The sequence below is a fragment of the Dendrobates tinctorius genome, unplaced genomic scaffold, assembly GCF_039654945.1.
Source record: "Dendrobates tinctorius isolate UK_male_01 unplaced genomic scaffold, ASM3965494v1 ptg000008l, whole genome shotgun sequence".
NCBI lineage: Eukaryota > Metazoa > Chordata > Amphibia > Anura > Dendrobatidae > Dendrobates > Dendrobates tinctorius.
Genome location: NW_027361676.1, coordinates 68177801 through 68199280, shown reverse-complemented (window position 1 = coordinate 68199280; position 21480 = coordinate 68177801). Strand labels below are relative to the sequence as shown.

The window sequence follows — 21480 nt, the reverse complement described above, 5'->3', positions numbered from 1 at the left end:
TTTGCGTACACTTAAGAAAACTCTCCGGGCTACATCATAGGGAGCTGCCATCCCTGTGACACATACCTTCTATTAACCACATGACCACCAGTCACACCACAGGGGGTTCTGATTAAAGAGATCTCTAGAATTAAAACTAAGAGTAGAGCCCATACTTTTGATCTCTATAAAGAGGTGGTTCAGTGTTTTAACCAACTTGCTGGATGTCTTCCGGGAATCACTTAGTGTGGGTGGTCTTCCTAAATCTATGTCTGAAGCGGTGATAGTCTTGCTGCTTAAGCAGGGCAAAGATCCAACACATATGGATTCCTATAGACCCATTTCCCTGTTGCAGGTTGTGGTCAAGATTTTGGCCAAAGTGCTTGCCATGAGACTCATAACCGTCATTACTCACTTGTTTCATGGTGACCAGACTGGCTCCATGCCTGCCAAATCTACTGCCATAAATTTGCGATGTCTCTTTATTAATCTCGCACAGTTGCAGAATGTAGGGGGGGAGGGCAGTACTCTCGCACGATGTGGCAAAAGCTTTTGATAGCATCGAGTGAGAGTACTTGTGGTCTGTCATGAGGTTCATGGGTTTTGGTCCCGTATTCCTGTACTGGGTCAAGCTTTTATACTGCAATCCATGTGCCAAAATTAAAATAAATGGTTGCACGTCAAAGGCTTTTGAGCTGTGTAGGAGAACTAGGCAGGGCTGTCCCCGTCCCCTCTGCTCTTTGCATTGGCGACAGAACCCCTCACTATTAAACTCCAAACTAGTGGGTACATAAAGGGCTTTGTGCATCGGTCTGTGGAAAAAAGGGTGGCATTGTATGCAGATGACCTTTTGGCATTTCTTGGGGTTCCAGAGGATTCATTGTTAAGCGCTATATCTATGATTAACCAGTTTGGAGATTTTTCCGGCTTCGTATTAATTGGGAGAAATCTATGTTAATGCCAGTGGATGAACTTACTCAGGCATCCAAAGTGAGTCAAAGAAAACTTAAAGTGGGGAAGGAGTTTAAATATTTGGGCATTCAAGTTTCAACAAATGTTAGATCGTTTATACCTCTGAATTTGGATCCCCTATACATGAAATTCCAAACAAAGATTAACACCTGATATAAGTTACCATTATCAGTAGTGAGTCGTACAAATGGAGGATTGACTGCCCCTAACCCGTGGAGGTATTTTCTAGCCTAACAATTGCAACAGCTTAAACTGCTTCAGGGCTCTACAGCTTCCATTGTCCTGGGTATACGGGCGGAAACCCAATGATCTCATTTTTGGAAGCAGGTTATTTGGGGGAAAATAAGCCGAAGCTCCCTACTCTAGTCCTTATGATTAAAACCTGGGAAAAAACTGAGCAACGCCTTAATATTGATGGGTATACTACAGTTACTCCTATATAGCAAAACCCAAAGTTGCCGGAAATATTCAGGTTAGTGGGCTTTAGCCCCTGGCGACCAGCAGGGATCCTATTTATACATCACCTTAAGATGGATGGAGTCTTTAAAAGTTTTCAGCAGTCAAAAGATGAATTCCAGCTACCACGTAAGTACTTTTTTCAGTACCTACAATTGAGACATGCATGGCATAAACAGGAGTCCCTTACTCCGCTAAGAACCAATAATCATTTATTTTCTATGTTTGGGAACCAGGATTGTGTCACTAGTGTAATTTCTAGATTTTATCAACTACTCCTTGCCCAGGTTATAGATAAGCATCCGTTGAAGCTTAAAGAGAAATGGGAGCAGGATGTTGGGGTAAGTGACAATGAGCAGTGGGATGACATATTATCCTCGATTCCCCAGCTGTCCAATAGTGAGGCACAAAGGCTGTCAGAGATGTACCTGCTGCATTGGGTATACAGGACTCCCAAATTCCTGCCTAAAATTGGGGTAAGAGGGAAAAATTATAGCAGCACACTAGTTGGACATGGCGCCACCTACTTTTAGGGAATTTATGTAAAAAATGAATCTATTGGTAGGTCTGGAAGAAGGAGTATATAAAAGGAGGAGAGCCCTGTATAAATTCTGTAAAATGTGGGAGGACTGGAAAATTCACCAAGGCTTGGATATTGTGTCCTTACTTGGGGGTGCTGGGTAATATTATTACTTGTGTCGAGTGAGATATGTCCGATCAAGGTCCTTGGACTGATGCATATAAAATCTATTTCCATAATGTCCTTCCTGTTTCAGGTGAAAACTAAAGAACTTGGAGACTTGCGACTTACCTTTCATAATGTTTATTTGCACATAAGTGTGCAGATTGCCATATTCAGCTTAAATATGTTGTTTTACATATTAAGATACTTACCAATTGCTATGTGGTCCGGAACAAGGGGGGGGGTTTGGATGGGTGTTATCTTTTGTTGCTTGTTGAAAAGTTAGCATATACTTCAGCATGGTGTTTGTCTGTGTTTCTTTCTGTACAGGCATACAGTGAGATCTAATACATTATACATTATTCATAAGCTACTTCTTCAATTTTATATACCATCCTTTTTACTGTTCCCTCTCATTAACTTGATGGATGCCAAAAAGACATTTTTGGGCTTCTGTCAGCTTAATGGAATGATACAGATACATGGATGCTCCGATTCATTAAGACTGTTGTTTTGAACTCCGTCTTAGGCGGTTTCACACGTTCAGATAATTCCGGTACCGGAAAAACTGGTACCGGAGCTATCCGTGTCCGTGTGGACACGTGGTACCTCCGTGTGGCACACGTGTGGCAAGCGTACGCCGCACGTGTGCCTCATCAGGACAACACGGATGGCGCCGGGAATAAGCGCTACAGTAAGCACTGTTCCTGGCGGCTGGTGCTGACCACGGCTGTAGAGCAGAATGAATGAAAACCCGAGGTGGAGTCCCCCTCATTTTCATAACCAACCAGACGGTCAGCTTCAGCCAGCTTGGTTGTGAAGAATAGAGGGGTCCCCACGCTGTTTTTTGAATTATTTAAATAAATAATTTAAAAACCCAGCATTGGGTCCCCCCTATTTTTGACAACCAACCTGACTAAAGCCGACAGTTGAGGGCTGATATTCTTAGGATGGTAAGGGGCCATTGATCTTGGCCCCCCCCAGCCTAAAAACAGCAGCCCCCAGCTGCCCAGAAAAGGTGCATCTATTAGATGCGCCAAATCTGAAGCTTTGCCTGGTTCTTCCCACTGCCCTGTAGCAGTGGCAAGTGAGGTAATAAGGGGTTAATGGCACCTTTCTATTATAAGGTGACGTTAAGCCCGGATTAGTAATGGAGAGGTGTCAATAAGACACCGATCCATTACTAATCCTACAGTAAAGAAAGGGTTAAATAAACACACTCATACAATAAGAATAAATTATTTTAATGAAGGAATACAACACACACATTTTTATAATCTTTTTTACACTGGTAATTCCTTAGCGAAGCCCTCGTTCTTCTGAAAAAAAGGTGAACATAATAAAGCAAATCTATACATTACCTGTCTGGCGCTCAGTCACGTCCCACGGCGTAAATCCATCTCGGGGGGTTAATATATTTACAGTCGGAGAGCTGCTAATACAGCTGCTCCCGACTGTAACTGACTGGGGAATGAATGGAGCATCCGTGAGCACGCAGGGCTGTGTGAACAGTTCTCCGTGTGCAGCACGTGTTGCGGGCTGTGTGTCCGTGTTAAAACGAACATGTCTCCGTGTTTTGCACACGGACACACGGCCCGTGAAAACCCGCTGACATCTGCATAGACCCATTCATTAGAATGGGTCTACATGTGTCAGTGTCTCCAGTGTTGTGAGTTCATTTTTCCCTTCACTATTGAGGTCTGATGAACTCCCTCCTCTGGTGAAGGAAGGTAGTGAGGCTGATTATCAGACACCTGGGCAGCTAGATGATGACTGGGTGGCTGGAATTGAGGACTGGATATAAGGCTGCCGACGCCCTTCTTCCTGGCTGGTGATTTTCCTGCTGGATTCTTGGAGACCAGTCTGATTCCTGCATCTCAATGCTAAGTTTTGCTGCTCTGCTTTGTACTCTTCTGTTTTGTTTTATGTTTTGCCTTGTTTTTTGGGAGTTCTGCCATCCCCGGCCGGGGGTGAGCTGAATTCCATTTTTGTCTCTGATCTGTTGATCTTTTGCTCTGTCTTCAGAATATACCTGAGTGCTGATATAGTCTTTTGAAGCCTAGCGACTTCAGGGCCTGTTTTTCCTATCAGTCGGTTGGCTCATTTTGATAGGGTTTTTGCGGATGGCAGACAGCAGCTTTCCTATCCTGTCCTATGTAGTTAGCTTGGGCCCCATCATTTGCTCAACCTATCTTTCTATCTGTGTTAGTGTTTTCATCTTGCTTCACCGTCATTATATGTTGGGGGCTGCCTATTGCTTTGGGGTCTGCTCTGGGGCAGTTTAGTTTTTCCCCTTTCTGTCTTTAGGCTATCTAGTTCTCTGGCTGTGATCGAGGGGTCTAGGGCACCGTAGGAACCCCCCACGGCTACTGCTAGTTGTGGATAGGTCCAGGGGTCTGCAATCCGATAGCTGGTTTTTCTGGACTTAGCTGGTATTTTGTTTTTACCTCCTTCGGTGACTCATCATAACACTCCAGTACGTGAGAAAACTGTCACTACATGTACCGGAGCCACTGACATGTGAAACCGGGGTTAAGGAACGGAATTACTGGAGTAAGATGCACATGCTACTTATTCAAATAGGCACATTTTAAATTTGCCAAGTGCTTCCAGCAGAAATATTACTCCTGTCAGGGACCAGAGTATATATCAGGAAAAATGTATGGAATTTAATTTTGAGGAATTAGAAGAACGGGCTTTGCTATGTCCCATCCCTTGCCCATTATGGCAGAGCTGGCAGGACAGGCGTGAAAAATATCAACAAAAAATTGTACGTCTTTTGAAGCTGTTTTAAGCCAGAAAACTGGTAAACTCTTTGATGAATTGAGTCTTTAGTGTATATACTGTGAGCCTTTTCTGCCATGCACACTACGTGTAGCACACTATGTGTAGCTCACTAACATGGTGTGAACAAGGCCTAATGCTGCTTTTAGGTAATTGAGTTTTCAGTTGTTAAGCCATCTAAACAGGCCGGCAAAACACTTGTTTGTCAGGTGTGATTATGTTTTAGCCTGTCTACAAATGATAGTTCTTGGCTGCACATCGTCTTGTGTAAATGGGATATGAGCTGCCGGTAATAATGATATCCTCGGTGATGGACAATCATATTAGCTGTCGTCGGTCAACTAACTTGTGTCATGATCCAGGACGGGATTTCGCTTTGACCCGTACTGATTAGACTATGGGTTAATTGTGCTGCTTCTCTCTGGCAGAAGGAGGCTATTTAGTGCTCACTGGACCTGGGTCCGGTGTCAGGTATGCTCCTGCCCTCGGCTGAGTTAAGTGACCTCTTGTATACGTGTGCCTGATAACTTGTTGCCTGCTTGGTTGTGATCCGGTTCTGTCCCTGTTACGAGTTCTGCCTGACCCTCTTGTGCTGCGCTACCTCTCGTGTATGACTCTCTGCTTGTGACCCGACTTCTCTCTGCTTGTCCCCTTGGTACCATGTCGCCCTCTTGTGTATGACCTTTGGCTTTGTCTGACTACCCGTCTGTTTGTCCCTCCTGTACCTCGTTTGCCCGTACTGTTGTGACCTCCGTTTTGCCTGACTCTAAGTTGTATGGTGTCCTGTCATATCTGAAACAAGACGCTAAGCCCCGCCCCCTTGCAGTCACATGACCATAGGTCCTGTGCCAGCTTGCTCATTTTCAGTGTCCGCAGGTCCTATGCCTCTTTACTTTCCGGCACTGACTGGACCCTGACACTATTAGCTTGAAGCATGCCTGGTCACCTCTGCTGCCCTGCTCCACAGGTATCTTTTAGCACTGCTTCTGTACTCAGGACACGCGCACTGGCTCTATGAGCAAGTGTAGTGTGGTGTTTCAGACATTATAACTGACCATACCATTTTTTTCTCTGCTCCCCTTCACCTGTGTGTGTGATGGATCCTATACACACTCTTTCTGAACAGGTTAAGCACCTGACGCAGATGTCTCAGAAACTCTTTGGAGAACAAAGAGTCCTGGCTCAGTCTCAGCAGCTGATCACTGACACTGTGCAGGGGCTTCTTTCATTGGGGGCTCGGGATGTTACATTAATTTTCCCGGAATCTCCGGTTAAATTACCCGATATCTTTTCTGGAGATAAAAATGAATTCAGAGTTTTCAAGGAGGGCTGTAAGCTTTTTTTTTCCTTACGACCACACTCTTCTGGGGATGAAAGTCAGAGAGTGGGGGTCATTATGTCCCTGTTAAGGGGAGCCCCCCAAGCTTGGGCTTTCTCCCTTCCTACCACGGCCCCTGAGCGTATGACTGTAGATGCATTTTTTGAGGCCCTGGGGCATATTTATGATGAGCCCGATCGGATGCGTATGGCTGAGGACATGTTGATGAATGTTTGCCAGGGGAAGCACTCAGCCGAGTGGTTTTGCTCAGAGTTCAGACGCTGGGCTGTTGAGGTCTGCTGGAACGACGACGCCCTCCGGGGGTTGTTCCGTAGAGGCCTGTCTGAGCATCTGAAAGACGCCTTGGCTCTCCACCCCCCACCTGATTCCCTGGAGGAAGCTATGACACAGGCCGTCCGAATGGATCGCAGGTTACGGGCAAGGGGAGTGATACAAACCGAGACATAATTATTCTCCCAAGGAAGGGGAGCCAGTTCTACATTGAAAATCACGGAGATGGGAACCATCGACCTTAAGGAGGAAGAAAGGAGACAACGGCGCGTGAGAAAATGCTGTTTTCAAAGTGGCGAGTCTGGACATTGGAAAAAGGATTGCCCCTCCCGGCCACTAACCAACAAGCGACTGAGCCCGGGTGATTATCGCGGAGGTCACCCAGGCTCTCAGGTACCCTTTTCTGCCTTCTTTAAAATGTTGTTTCAAGTGGAATTTTGTTGTGGGAGTGTCTCCACATCCACTTCTGCCTTCGTGGAATGCGGTTCCTCATTGAACTTTATTGACTCTGACTTGGTGGCCAGGTGTAAGTTAGGGACAGTTATGTTGGAGACTCCGATTCACATTGTTGCTATTGACAAAACACCACTGGTTAAGAATGACATTATGTTTCGTACTGAAGAGTTTCTCCTTAAAGTGAGTTCCTTGCACCAGGAACGTATTTCATGTTTTGTAATGAACAACCTGCCTGCGGGACTGGTGTTGGGGTTCCCCTGGTTACATCTGCATAATCCTGTGATTAATTGGGAATCTCGGGACATTGTTAAATGGGGTCCCTATTGCTCTGAGAAATGTCTTGTTTCTGTGTCTGTGTCGTCCGTGGGTCTAGAAGGTATTCCGGAGTGCCTGATAGACTATACGGACGTTTTCTCCGAAAAAGAGGCTGAGGTTTTACCACCACACCGCCCATTTGATTGTGCCATTGACCTGGTTCCAGGTGCTAAATTGCCCAAAGCCCGCTTGTATAACCTCTCGGGTCCGGAACGGGCTGCGATGAAGGAATATATTTCCGAGAGTCTCCGTAAGGGACATATTCATCCTTCTGTTTCTCTTGTGGCAGCGGGGTTCTTTTTTGTAAAGAAAAAAGACGGTGGTTTGCGCCCATGCCTCGATTTCCGTGAGTTAAATAAAATAACTGAGGAATTCGTATCCCCTTCCACTTATTCCTGATTTATACAATCAGTTGTCCGGAGTTAAGTGGTTTTCGAAATTAGATCTACGGGGAGCGTATAACCTTATCCGAGTCTGGGACGGAGATGAGTGGAAAACCGCTTTTCTCACAACTGAAGGGTTGTTTGAAAATTTGGTCATGTCCTTCGGCCTGACCAGCGCTCCAGCGTTCTTCCAAAATTTCATAAATCATGTGTTCTCTGATTTGATTGGACGTTTTATGGTGGTGTATTTGGATGACATTTTAATCTACTCTCCTGATAAACAGGCTCACATTGGTCATGTTCGGGCAGTTCTCCAAAGGCTCAGGGAGAACTGTCTTTTTGCTAAACTTGAAAAATGTTTATTTTTTGTGCAGGAACTGTCCTTTCTGGGGTTCATCGTGTCTGCTGAAGGGTATCGCATGGATCCTAATAAGGTGCAGGCCATTGTCGAGTGGGTTCAACCTTGTGATTTGAAGGCTCTGCAGCGTTTCCTAGGGTTCGCTAATTATTATCGTAAACTTATAAGGGGGTTCTCACAGGTGGTTAAACCCCTCACAGACATGACTCAAAAGGGGGCCGATATCAAGAATTGGTCAACCACAGCGGTAGCTGCATTTCAGTTTTTGAAAAAATGTTTCATGTCTGCCCCGGTTCTTATTCAACCGGACCCATCTGAACCATTTATTGTTGAGGTAGACGCCTCAGAGGTGGGGGTGGGGGCGGTATTGTCCCAGGGACCTGACACTTTGACCAATTTAAGACCTTGCGCCTTTTTCTCAAAGAAGTTCTCCCCTGCGGAGAGAAACTATGATGTGGGGAATCGGGAACTTCTGGCCGTAAAATTGGCCTTTGAAGAATGGAGGCATTTTTTGGAGGGGGCTGTCCATCCTATAACGGTAATCACGGACCACAAAAACCTAGCTTACATTGAGTCAGCTAAAAGGTTGACTCCCAGACAGGCGAGATGGTCACTTTTTTTTTCTCGATTCAACTTCTCGATCACTTTTCGGCCAGGATCCAAGAATATCAGAGCGGATGCGTTGTCACGCTGTCTAGATCCAATGTCATCCCCCGGAACCTCCATCCTCCATTCTTCAGCCTGGGGTGGTGGTGGCAGATGTTTCTAATGTGTTGGAACGGGAGATTCGAGAAGCCCAGTCTCTTGCACCTCCAGCTAAGCCAGGGGATAAACTTTTTGTGCCAGCTCAGTTTCGTCTCAAGGTCCTCCAGGAGTTCCATGACTCAGTTCTGGGTGGACATCCAGGGATCTCAGCCTCCCGGAAGGCCATTGCTAGAATATTCTGGTGGTCTTCTTTAGCCTCTGATGTTGGGGAGTATGTGTCTGCGTGTGAGGTTTGTGCCCGTGCGAAAACTACCCATAACCGGCCGGCCGGGGAATTGGTACCACTGCCAATTCCTGAGAGACCATGGACTCATCTGTCCATGGATTTCATCACCAACCTTCCCCCCCCTCCAAGGGTAATACCATGGTCTGGGTTGTAGTGGACAGGTTTAGTAAGCAGGCACATTTTGTACCTTTGGCAGCTCTACCTAATGCGGAAACATTGTCCAGATTGTTTGTGGAGCATGTGGTGCGGTTGCATGGGGTACCCTTGAATGTGGTGTCTGATAGGGGAGTGCAATTTGTGTCCAGATTTTGGAGAGCTTTTTGTAGGAGGTTGGGTATTGGTTTGTCCTTTTCATCCGCCTACCATCCAGAGACTAATGGGCAGACTGAGCGGACCAATCAGTCTCTGGAGCAAATTCTGCGTTGTTTGACCTCAGCCCGACAGGATGATTGGTGTTCTGTGTTACCATTGGCTGAGTTTGCATTTAACAACCGCATTAACCAGTCTACGGGTACATCTCCATTTTTTTGCAGTTATGGGTTTCATCCTCATTTTGGAGAATAGTCCCGTTTGAATTCTGGGTGTCCTGGGGCGGATGAGACGATCCAGCGGTTGGGGGAGGTATGGCGGGAGGTCCAGAATAACATTACGGAGGCCCAGGACAAATTTACATTTTTTGCGGACAAAAAAACAATCCGTGGGTCCAGTGTTTCAGGTTGGGGATAAGGTATGGTTATCCACTAAGAATATAAGGCTCAAGGTCCCCTCTGCGAAGCTTGGACCCAAGTTTATAGGTCCCTATGAAATTACCGAAGCAGTTAACCCGGTGGCTTTTCGGTTGAGTCTCCCGCCATCTCTACGGATCCCTAATGTTTTTCATAAGGCCCTTTTGAAACCTGTGAGGTCCGGTGGGGAGGAATCATCATCTTCCCCGCCACCGGTTTTGGTAGACGGGCAGGCTGAGTACGAGGTGGAACGAATTGTCGACTCCAGGTTGGTCCGTCGTGCCCTTCAGTATCTGATACATTGGAAGGGCTACGGTCCTGAGGAATGCTCGTGGGTTCCTGCTCGATCAGTTCATGCGGATCGGTTGATCCGAGCCTTTCACGCCAAGTACCCTGAGAGACCTGGGGGTCCGGTGGCCCCCCATTGAGAGGAGGGTACTGTCATGATCAAGGACGGGATTTCGCTTTGACCCGTCCTGGTTAGACTATGGGTTAATTGTGCTGCCTCTCTCTGGCAGAAGGAGGCTATTTAGGGCTCACTGGACCTGGGTCCGGTGTCAGTTATACTTCTGCCCTCGGCTGAGTTAAGTGACCTCTTGTATACGTGTGCCTTGTGCCTGATAACTTGTTGCCTGCTTGGTTGTGATCCGGTTCTGTCCCTGTTATGAGTTCTGCCTGACCCTCTTGTGCTGCGCTACCTCTCGTGTATGACTCTCTGCTTGTCCCCTTGGTACCACATCGCGCTCTTGTATATGACCTTTGGCTTTGTCTGACTACCCGTCTGTTTGTCCCTCCTGTACCTCGTTTGCCCGTACTGTTGTGACCTCCGTTTTGCCTGACTCTGAGTTGTTGTATGGTGTCCTGTCATATCTGAAAGCAGGACACTAAGCCCTGCCCCCTTGCAGTCACATGACCATAGGTCCTGTGCCAGCTTGCTCATTTTCAGTGTCCGCAGGTCCCGTGCCTCTTTACTTTCCGGCGCTGACTGGACCCTGACACTATTAGCTTGAAGCACGCCTGGTCACCTCTGCTGCCCTGCTCCACAGGTATCTTATAGCACTGCTTCAGTACTCAGGACACGCGCACTGGCTCTATGAGCATGTGTAGTGCGGTGTCTCTGACAACTTGCATGTCACCATGTCACTAACTCCGCAGTCAAACTGTGTAAGCCCAGCATAACAAAAAATTCTGGTCTTTTCTCTACGTGCTAGAAAATTATAAAAGTCTATGGAGTTGAATTCTGTTATTTCTGTGCACACAAGTCCCTTGTCTGTGGCCATCAGTGTTCTCATGTATGTGAACCCTCCTCTATTGCAGCATCACAAGGGAGGGAGCAGGATACTAAAAACTGCTGGAGTAGGATAGCCAGAAGAGCAGGAAGACCATCAACAAGAAGGGGAAGACCTGGGATATAGCAGAGCGTGTAACATCGAAGAAAGATTAAGCATGTATCTCATCCCAGATTTCTCCAAAGAAACATGGATCCTGCTCATCTCACTGCTGGCACTTCTCATTTAGTAAGATTCCTCTCCTTCACTCTCTCTTTATATGAAATACTTTGTCTGTTTTGATATAACAGGAGAAGGATGGTGACTTTATATCCATGGTCCTGAATGTACGTGTTCCTCATTAATGAATGGGCCATATTTACGATAAACTTTCCTGCCGCCTCCTATCTTCACCCTTTAATAAAGTATATAGTAGAAGGTAAGACGGGGGATATATAGGCCCCTAGTCATCAATTTGGTTTCTCAACAATTCTGCAGTAATTTGATCCTTTTTAGTGAGTTTAGTATTTGTGCATTATTTTCCATACGTTTTGCACCACCTTTTTTAGTTGTTTTTCTGCTTTTTTTAAGTGTTTTTTTTTTACGCTTCCTCAAGAACTTTTGCTTCTTTAGATGTTTTAAACAGACTTGTTGCATTTTTTTTTCTTTCTTGTAGTAAGGTTTCTGGAGGAGATTTAAATTTAATGCATTTTTGCAATTTTCTTTTAAATTGATTTGGAAATTTTGGTGCTAAAAAAGTTGCATAAACTGGTTTAAGAAAAAATAATTTTGCACTAAATTCATGAACCTTGTGTGCCATTTTAAAAAAAGTCGCTCAAAAACCTTTAGCATATTCAAAACAAAAAAGAAAAGTTACTTCAGTCTATCACAAATGATTAATCAGGCCCATAGTTTTTATGACCAGTGCAGTGTATTAACCACGAGCTTAAGTGCTCTCCAAGAATATGTCTACACATTGCGTTTTTGCTACATTTTTATCCGCTGGCAAAACCTACTCTCTTGGCAGTAAAGAAGCTGCTTGCAAAAAGCAGGTTTTGCTGTGTATTTGCTGCATTTCTTTGCTGCGTTTTTATTGTCATTTGTGCATGCTGATAAAGTTTAGTGCATAAAAAAAATCGAGATGCAACTTCCTTAGGTTTTTGCACAAAAACGCAGCAAAACCTGATACCTGTGTTTTTTTGCTGTGTTTTTGCACTTACCTATTGCTATCTACTGTATGTGTGAAAAAACGCTGAAACAAGTGACATGCAGCAGTTTTCCAAATCAGTCAGGAAAAAAAAAACAATATGTGTGCATGAGATTTCTGATGCTACTGTAAAGCGCAGCTTAAAATGTGCATGCAAAAACGCAACGTGTGATCATAGTCTAAGGCTACGTTCACCATGATGAGCTTTTTGGTGAGTTTTTGATGTTGAAGATTATCTGCAGCAGTTATGTACCCATTAACTAAAACAAATTTGGATATTTAAAACTACTACTAGTGTCAAAAAATCACCGTGGGAATGTCGCCTTAGGCTTCATTCAGATATTATATTTTTTTGAGTACGAGAACATCAGATCGAGTTTCATCAGCAATTTTCATCAGAGTTTTATCAGATTGTCATCATTTCCATCTAAGTTTGTTCCAAATTTTCACCAATTTTTCTCATATGTGGAAAAAAAGTTTCTCCACCTTTTATCAAACAGAAGGTAAAAAATGAATAGCATATGGATGGCATCCGAGTGCTGTCAGATTTTTTTTTCACAGAACCATAGACTTGCATTGCGGACTTGATCCAACACTCGGATTTAGGCCAGGGTCAGACTTGCGAGAAACTCACACAAGTCTCGCACCTCAATACCCGGCACTGCCGCCGGCACTCCGACCGGAGCGTTCAGCCGCATAGAAATACATGCAACCGCACACTCCGGTCCCGAGTGCCAGCGGCAGTGCCGGGTATTGAGGTGCAAGACTCGTGCGAGTTTCTCACAAGTCTGACCCTGGCCTAAGATTGGACATGTCTTTGCAAAAAAATCACAAACTTGAACAACGTCATAGACTATCATAGGTGTGAACGCTATCTGTGAAAACCGCAGATATCACGCGTATGTGAAAAACTGATGTGTGAATGAGCCACATTAGTATGTATAAGCAGCTTTCCTTCATTTGTAGACATTTTTACTTATCTTCAGCTGGTTGCTCCTTGATCCATACACCACTGGGCTTTTTTTTATAATTACATAAATTGTATAGAATTCACAAGTATTTTCTGCAATCATGTAAACTTCACAGAAATGTGACATTTGGCCTATTAGCATTTCTTTCTTGGAGTGAGCTTTTGTCCCGATGCCCCACCACTTTCACTAGAATTATTATCTTTTTCTCCAAAAAATTCCAGCAAAAGTAAAAGAAAAAATGGTGTACTTTAGAGGTGAGGCTTAATAGTGGGTGTGTTTTCAAAGCTAGATATAGAATTATTCATTGTTTGCAGACCGTGTATATTTGAAAAGTCAAACCCAAGGACAGTCATGGAAACTAACATAGCTTAACTATAATGGGTTTTTTTATATTTCAATTAAGGTGTCCAGCGTTTGGCTGATATCCTGATGGAAACTAAACAGACCCCATTATAGGTAATGAAATGTCAGGTGGTTTTTACATCCATATTGCAACTAATACAGTTTGTAGCAAAACTGATAGTGGTTCTGGTGCCATATTCCTGTATGAATAGTGGTTCTTGTGATTTATTCATATACGGATGGTGGTTCTTTTGACATATTCATGTAGTGATGGTTCTTCTGGTGATCTATTCATTACAAAAACCATCATTAGTACATGAATACAAAAGCAAAATCCTCATCAGTACATAAACAGAACACCAGACCTTTCTATAGTACATGAATATGGTACCAGAACCATCATCAGTAAATCAATAGGTCACTAGAACCACCAATAACACATGAATACGGCACCAGAACCACCATCAGTAGATAAATGCATCACCAAAACCACCAGCAGTGCATGCATCATCAGAACTATAATCAGTACATGAATATATCACAAGAACCACTCTCAGTAATTAACTGCAACACCAGTACCATCACCAGTACATGTACAGTGGGGAAAAAAGTATTTAGTCAGCCATCAGTTGTGCAAGTTCGCTCACTTAAAAAGATGAGAGAGGCCTGTAATTGACATCATAGGTAGACCACAACTATGAGTGTCAAAATGATAAAACAGATCCAGAAAATCACCTTGTCTGATTTGGCTAGATTTATTTTTCAAATTATGGTGGAAAATAAGCATTTAAAATATATGAAAAAGTTTGCACTCAAAACTTCTTGAACCAAAAATGGGATAGTCAGACAGGCTTCAGATATAATCCACAAGATATAGATGGCAATCAATTTTAACAGCAATGATTTACCAACCAAAGGTCTGGATTACTTATCGGGCTGGTGAAATATCAACAGAAAAATTTAAAACTAATATACTTTATTATAATCCTTAAAAAGGAATAAGATCCTAATAAAAGTGCACCAAGCAGAAAGACAAACACACATATAAGACTATCCAAGTGCTCCACACTGATAGTCACGGACCAGCTCCAAAGAAGCGTTTCTTCGCCCACTAAAACTAATGTGAGAACATATACAAGATAACAGATAGTATTATCCACTCATATTTTTCTGTAATGTTCTCATATCTCAAATTACCACTGGAGCCACTGATCCCATTCCTCCAATTCAGGGAGTGAATACTTCAATGGTCTTATGCTGTTAGACTCGCTCAGTCAAAAACAGTCATACCCAGTATATATCCAACATTATATCTGGGTTTCCATAGACACTTTTTTAGCAGCAGCAATAATATGTTATAAAAATACACATGGCATATTCTGCAGACTGAGGTATAACTTCCTTAATAAACCATCTTCCCCATCAGGGATAAGCATGATATACAGGTACCTCCTTTCATAGAGCAAAAAAACTTTTTTCACTCATGGCGAATATAAAGGCAGGATCTCACCTAATTTACATATCACACGGTTCCTCCATATAGTCCATCTCCCATCTCCCGACGCATTTCACTGGTGTCCAGATCATCAGGGGAGCAGATAAGGTATAGAGAAATGTCTGCTTCCCATAGAAATTGCCATCAAATGAGCTGCTTGTCCATCTGTCTTTTTGTTAAGCGCCATCTTAGCTCCTCCCCACCTCCACATGTGGAGTGAATAATTAGTGCTGACGTCTCGCTGACAGAGTAAGCCCCGTAACGCACCGGGCCTCCCCGTCACGCCCCCTACTACTGTTACCCTGGATACATAGACGCTCAGTCACTCACATAAGACTGCGCAAATAAATGTTGCATAAACATAAGATCACTCCAGTACATATAATCTAATATGAGCGTCCTTACTAATGACAGTGCTGTATATGCCTTGACTCTTTTATCGCGGCCTTATTCGGAGAGTACGTTCCAAATTTACTCCTGATACACTACAATGGCTATTGCGCAAGCGCAGATAATCTCTCAGACTGTATACTGCCCACACATGCGCACTGAGTATCCTGACGTCATATAACTCAAATACAAGCGCCGCTCATATCATAAAATGTGTACTGCGCAGGCGCCAATAAAGACGCCCACGCCCACACACGGCATCATAGGCCTCAAATCCAAGTACGCTACTGCGCAGATTTTCATATACATACGCTCGTCCAGCACCAAGTTTCCACTGCGCAGGCGCTATCTCAAGCGTCCTTGCGCATGTGCTAGGAAAAGCGATGTCATAGGTCTCGGACAGAGACAACAGAGGTGCTTATACAGAATGCGCAGGCGCCGGTCATGACATTATAATGGTTCATCTGAGAGGAACTCTTCAGAAGTTTCACATTTAATTAAATTAACACACTCTCCTGCATAGAAGTCATAGCGGTGTAGTGATTCTTAAAGATATTTATATTAACATATTGAGACCCAGCTTCCCTCTAAGCTGATCAAAAGTCTCACGAGTAATTCGATTAACACCTTCTCATGCATACCGATCATAGCGGTGTCATGATTCTTATTGATATTTAAGTTACCACAAATTAAAGCCCAGCATCCCTCTATGCTGATCTATAGTAAAGTCATGACCCACTTGGATGTCCCTCAGAAAAGTTCATTTATCCATAGTTAGTGGAGATGGTTCTCAGTATGGGGGGTATTAAATATTAATCAGCACCAATCCATAGGAGGCATAAAACAAAGATTAACTAAATAGTCACAAGTCAACAACAGACTTATACTCTACTGACAATTTACCATATAGGAAATTTGTAAAAGATCAATTCGACTATGTACAGAGCCCAATCCCGTATAGATACTCTACATGATTCTGCTGGCTAAAGAGAAAACTTAAGAAAAAGTCCCCATAGAAAAGTGCCGAAATCCAAGGGGCTTGTCTCATGGGATTTCGTTATATAGACCCTTGTCGAGCTGAAATCATCAGATTTTGCTCCTGTATCCTGCGTGAAGATGGATATTCGCAAGAGAGTTTCTATTTTAAACTGGATTTGGATATCAAATTGTTTCTTGCCTTTGCTTGTGAGCAAGAACGGAAAAGAGAAAGACGGAGAAGACGGCGTCTGCGCTTTTGGCAACACCCCATTCTTGTAGTTCGGGAGAGCCGTGGAGCCTACCACTCCTTATTTAGTGAGCTCCGTGAAAACCCGGATAAATTCTGTAATTATTAGGCTATGTGCACACGCTGCGGTTTTTGCTGCGGTTCCGCTGCAGTTTTGGCCCTGCGGAACCGCAGCAGTTCCGCAGACATGGTACTTTACCATGTTAGCCTATGGGTTTTCAAAACCACAGTGCTCACGCTGCGGTTTTTTCCGCGCGGTTTTGCTGCGGTTTTTTTTCCACAGCATGTCAATTGTTTCTGTGGATTCCGCTGCAGTTTCACACCTCATCCATTATGAGGTGTGAAACCGCAGGGCAAAACCGCATGCAAAACCGCAGGTCACTTTACCTGCGGTTTTACCTGCGGTTCCGTGGGAAAAAACCCACAGGTTAATCTGCAGTGTGTGCACATAGCCTTATTCTGCAATGTCCTTTTTTTTTTCCTTTTTTTTTTTCAAAACCCCTGTCATAAATATTATTATTCATAATATTATTTTCTTTCTCTGTTTGGCAGATTCCTGGCTACCGTAGGGAGCCTATCATCACTCCATTTCCAGTTCCGGATTGGCCTTTCCACCCTTTCTGACATAGTTTCAGACACCTGCCGGGCTTTGTGGGATGTTCTACATGAGGAATTTACCCCCTTACCCACCACAGAAATATGGCAGGAAACTGTGGAAAAATTCTGGGAAATGTGTAATTTCCCCGACTGTATTGGAGCAGTGGATGGGAAACATATTAGGATTACCAAACCTGCTCGAAGTGGATCCGAGTACTTTAATTATAAAAAAAATACTTCTCAATAGTGCTCATGGCCATTGCAGCTGCAGACTGTAGATTTATTGCCGTGGACATTGGTTCTTTTGGCCGTGGCAATGACTCCCAGACCTTTAAAAACTCTGACATGGGCCAACGGTTGTATCGTAGTAATTTTAATTTCCCCCTCCCACGACCTCTTCCCAACAATCAAGGCCCGAAAATGCCATTTGTTGTGGTTGGTGATGAGGCTTTTCACATGTGTGGAAACCTACTGAAGCCCTACTTCAGTCGGGACTTAAACCACAAAAAAGGATTTTTAATTACTGACTGACCAGGGCATGAAGAACTCTTGATTGTGCCTTTGATATTCTTGCACGAAATGGCGCATTTTAGGGACAGCAATTAATCTCAAAATTGAGACAGTCGATGAGGTGGTCAAGGCGTGTGTGGTTCTGCACAACTATATAATGGCTAAAGAGCGACCATCCTTCGAACTTGATGAACCTGTTTGTAACCCATTGCCAGATTACCATCATCACCCTTTGAGGACAACAAGGGAAATTGCCCAAATGAGGGATACATTCGCGGACTACTTTGTTTCTGAGATTGAACGTGTGGCATGGCAAGATGCAATGGTCTAGAAAAATGTTGAAATATTATGTAATGTTATGGCCTTTTAATTTTAACATGTACTTTAAAAGTGTTATGTAAAATAAAAAAATTTAGTGCAACACCTGTTTACTTTGTTTATGTCCCCCATGCTTTACACTTCGCCTGTTCTATTTATCAGTGCTATGGTTGGTAACTTCTCATGAGCTCCATCGTCTCTTCAGTCTGCATTAATCTATATTCAGATAAATGTTAGCACAGCCAGTGGGGGAGGTGCCAGCAGTAGGTTCCCAGACCTTGAGGATATATATCAAATACTTGGCACACTCAAAAGGTTTTGATATGAGAAAATACATTTAATACATACAGTAGCCACTTATAACAAACGTTTCGGTCAAGTTAGACCTTCATCAGTGTACTAGGGTAAGAATGGAAGTTCATGTGAAAATCTCACATATGGTATCACAGTGGTAGATAGTAATCTTAGTACGTAGTTCAATAGAAGTATTGGTGGTCAGTGACCGCAATGGTGGTCAGTATTATGCAGCTGCGCTGCTGTGTTTCCTATGACGCGGTATACCGCCGCTTGTCAGGACCTCACCGTTTCTGTAGGGGCTTGCTGTTTCGGCGGCTTAACTAGTTCACAATTTTGGCACTGCTGACAAACTGTTAGGCGCCGGATTCCTGCAGCTGCACAGCGGGAATGCAGAGCCTTGCATCCAGCAGTCTCCCATTCTCCACCGACTGCTCAGGAGTCTGCACAGCAATCTCGGCGTCCCAGATGCTCTGCTCAGACCAGCTCTGTAGGACTGGTTGTTGCTGCCACCTCTGGGTCTGCAATAGCAATGCAGGTTGTCCTGCAGCAAGCCACTCCAGAGGCTAAGTCCTCTCATCGCGCTACTGGGCATGCTCACGAGACGATCTCTCATTGGAGATCGGGAGTCACGTGCTCAGGTCATTCTCCGGATCTGATTGGTCCATCTCAGAGATCTGGAAGGTCCCGGAAGCGCACGGCTATAAAAGGCCCGCATGGCCGCTCGGCCATGCGCTAGTATAGACTCTAATTGCTATCTGTGTGAATGATGATGAATGCATGTGCCTGCGAATGACTCATTACGATCCCCTCCCTCTGATATTACGTGTGTGGATAGGGACTTAGTCATAGAGTCAGCGCCAGTCAGTGGCACGCTACAGGCCACAGTTCACATCTTACAGCACTAGCGTCCGACAGTGCGCCCCCTCTTGGGCATTGTTGTGTGGCGGCTGGGTCGGTCGCCGCGCTGCAGTCAGCAGCACTTGTTGGCGTCCGCGGTAGCGACGCCTCACGCACGGTAAGTCTAGACGGACATTGACCCTGAGTCTTGGGCCTAGTCCTGTGAAAGTATACCGTGTGTGCATACCGCTGAGACCTGTGAGGTCAACAGGCTCGGCATTTATGTTTTATACCTTAGGTGTCTCTGTGAGATTAACAGAGCTCGCCAGCGCACATTGGGTGACGTATAACCCGCGTGTGCTATACCGCCTCTGCCATTATATAGCAGCAGTTTAACACCTCTGCACGGTGGACCCCGGGTGGCGAACGCACTTTCTGTTATTTAATATTTAGCGCGTTCCGCCATCCCTAACACATACTTTCTCCATGACGGTCCTCATGTGGGGATGATAGAACAACCGTTGCAGCCACTGAAATGTTTTTTCCATCCTGAAGTGTGCTCCCTTCTCGTGTGCTTCCTTAGCCACTTGTTCTACCAGGGACGAGGGGATGATCGTTTGCTAAACGAAGCTCAGTTCAGATTGTAGGTACACTTTCCTGTACAAGATTCCATCCTGTAACTAGCCATTCCCACTGGCGCAACATTTTCAACATCTCAGGGGGCATGGCTGTCCGCTCACTCTGGCCGAGCACCTGTTCGGTTATGAGCCACCGCCTCAGCTGGGCTATCTCTCGATCTTCTTGCTGTATCCGGACCCACTCATCACGGGGTTGTTCCAACAAATTCTCGGGTGTACTTCCTTGAGCTGTCTCCCGCGTCGCTGCCACTGTCCTGGCAGTCCCTCCAAATTCTGGAACCTCTATAGCCTCCAACTCTTCATCCCGGCTGGGCGCTGGCAGGCAGTAATCTACTCGAGAAAGGGCATCCGCATGAGTATTCTCCACTCCTCTCCTGTAAGAGATCCTGTACCGGAATTTTGCCATTCATGCTACCCAACGTTGTTCCGCCTCTGTTCCCTTTTCCTCTTTTTCTGCTTGCCATGTGTTTGCTGGCTGCTGCTTCTCCTTGGAAGGGTGGGAGTGGTGGGTTCAGAAGGTGTCGTGGCCGTGGACGAGCATGCAGGACACGGAATCTTGTGCTGGTGGACGGCTGTAAAGGAGCAGGAACCTGCGTGCTGGTGGCGGTGGACGGCTGTGCAGGAGCAGGACTCTGCGTGATGGTGGCGGTGAAAATCCGTGCAGGAGCAGGACTCGGTGGTGGAGTGGCTCTCAACTGCACTCGGCATGGTGGCACTGTAGTGGAGTGCGGCAGGACTGGGCATAGTGGTGGCCATACAGGGGTATGCAGCAGGACTCCGTAGAGATGTAAACCGGGTAACTGGTGGCACAGTTGGAAAGGTAACATGTGCCTGCGGTTATAGCCGAGTCTGCTGCATAGCCTGAATATAAGCAGCATTGCAGACCTGCATCTCATTCAGCTGAAGTTCAGGCGTAAGGTTTTCCGCCATGCCCCGTTCTATGGTCGTAAAAAAACGATGTGCTGGTCTCTGGATGTCGGCTTCCAGACGGTCAAGGCGCTGGTGGACAGACTGGAAAAATGTGTCAATATGGTTCAAACCACTGTCCAGTCTATCTACCAACGACTTCATGCCATCCTGGAAAACCGAGCTCAAGTGTAGAAACTCGGGCATGAGTATCCTGTCTGAGGCCTTCTGCCGCTGTCGGGAAGACACAGCATAAAAAATGGCGGAGGAGGCCTGGGACAGCGGAAGACCTGAAGGACCAGCTGCCTGTTCTCCAGCGTGTGATGCCGGCCTACTTGCTGCTTTGCTGGTGGATGGCTGGGACTGCTCCGAGGCTGTTCGCTGAAGGACCGCTCCAGAGGACGAACCAGGTTCGAGGGATCTGCTCCGGGTTCTGTGAAAAGAAAAACATTACTACCACAAAGAAACTATTGTACAAGCGCCAACTACTATGGATTAGAAAAATTCAGATTAGGGAACACAACACAGTGGAATGCAACACAAAAATACTTACGTTCTCTGAGCAAGGACAGGCCTCATGAAAGCCAGCATCCGGTGATATTTATATTTACGGATCCTTGCTGCACCACCACCACTGCGAACCTGGTTCTCCTGTCTGTGGTCCTTGTTGAAGCGATCCTTCATTGAACGCCAACGGGTTCTGACTTTGTTCACTGTGAAGGGGGATAAAAAAAGGGTTAAACAATGCACTTTAGGCTGGGATCATACA

The 21480-nt window shown here is 45.1% G+C and overlaps 1 protein-coding gene across 2 annotated transcripts in view; it reads left to right on the top strand.

Annotated features, from left to right (window-relative positions):
- Window positions 1-21480, top strand: part of LOC141092155 (cytochrome P450 3A29-like) — a 224970-nt gene that overhangs the window by 123784 nt on the left and 79706 nt on the right. For both annotated transcript variants that reach the window (XM_073578108.1, XM_073578118.1), the window contains exon 2: window positions 11028-11227. In XM_073578108.1, the coding sequence (XP_073434209.1) occupies window positions 11157-11227 (71 nt within the window). In that variant the 5' untranslated portion in view covers window positions 11028-11156. The remainder of the gene's footprint in view (window positions 1-11027; window positions 11228-21480) is intronic.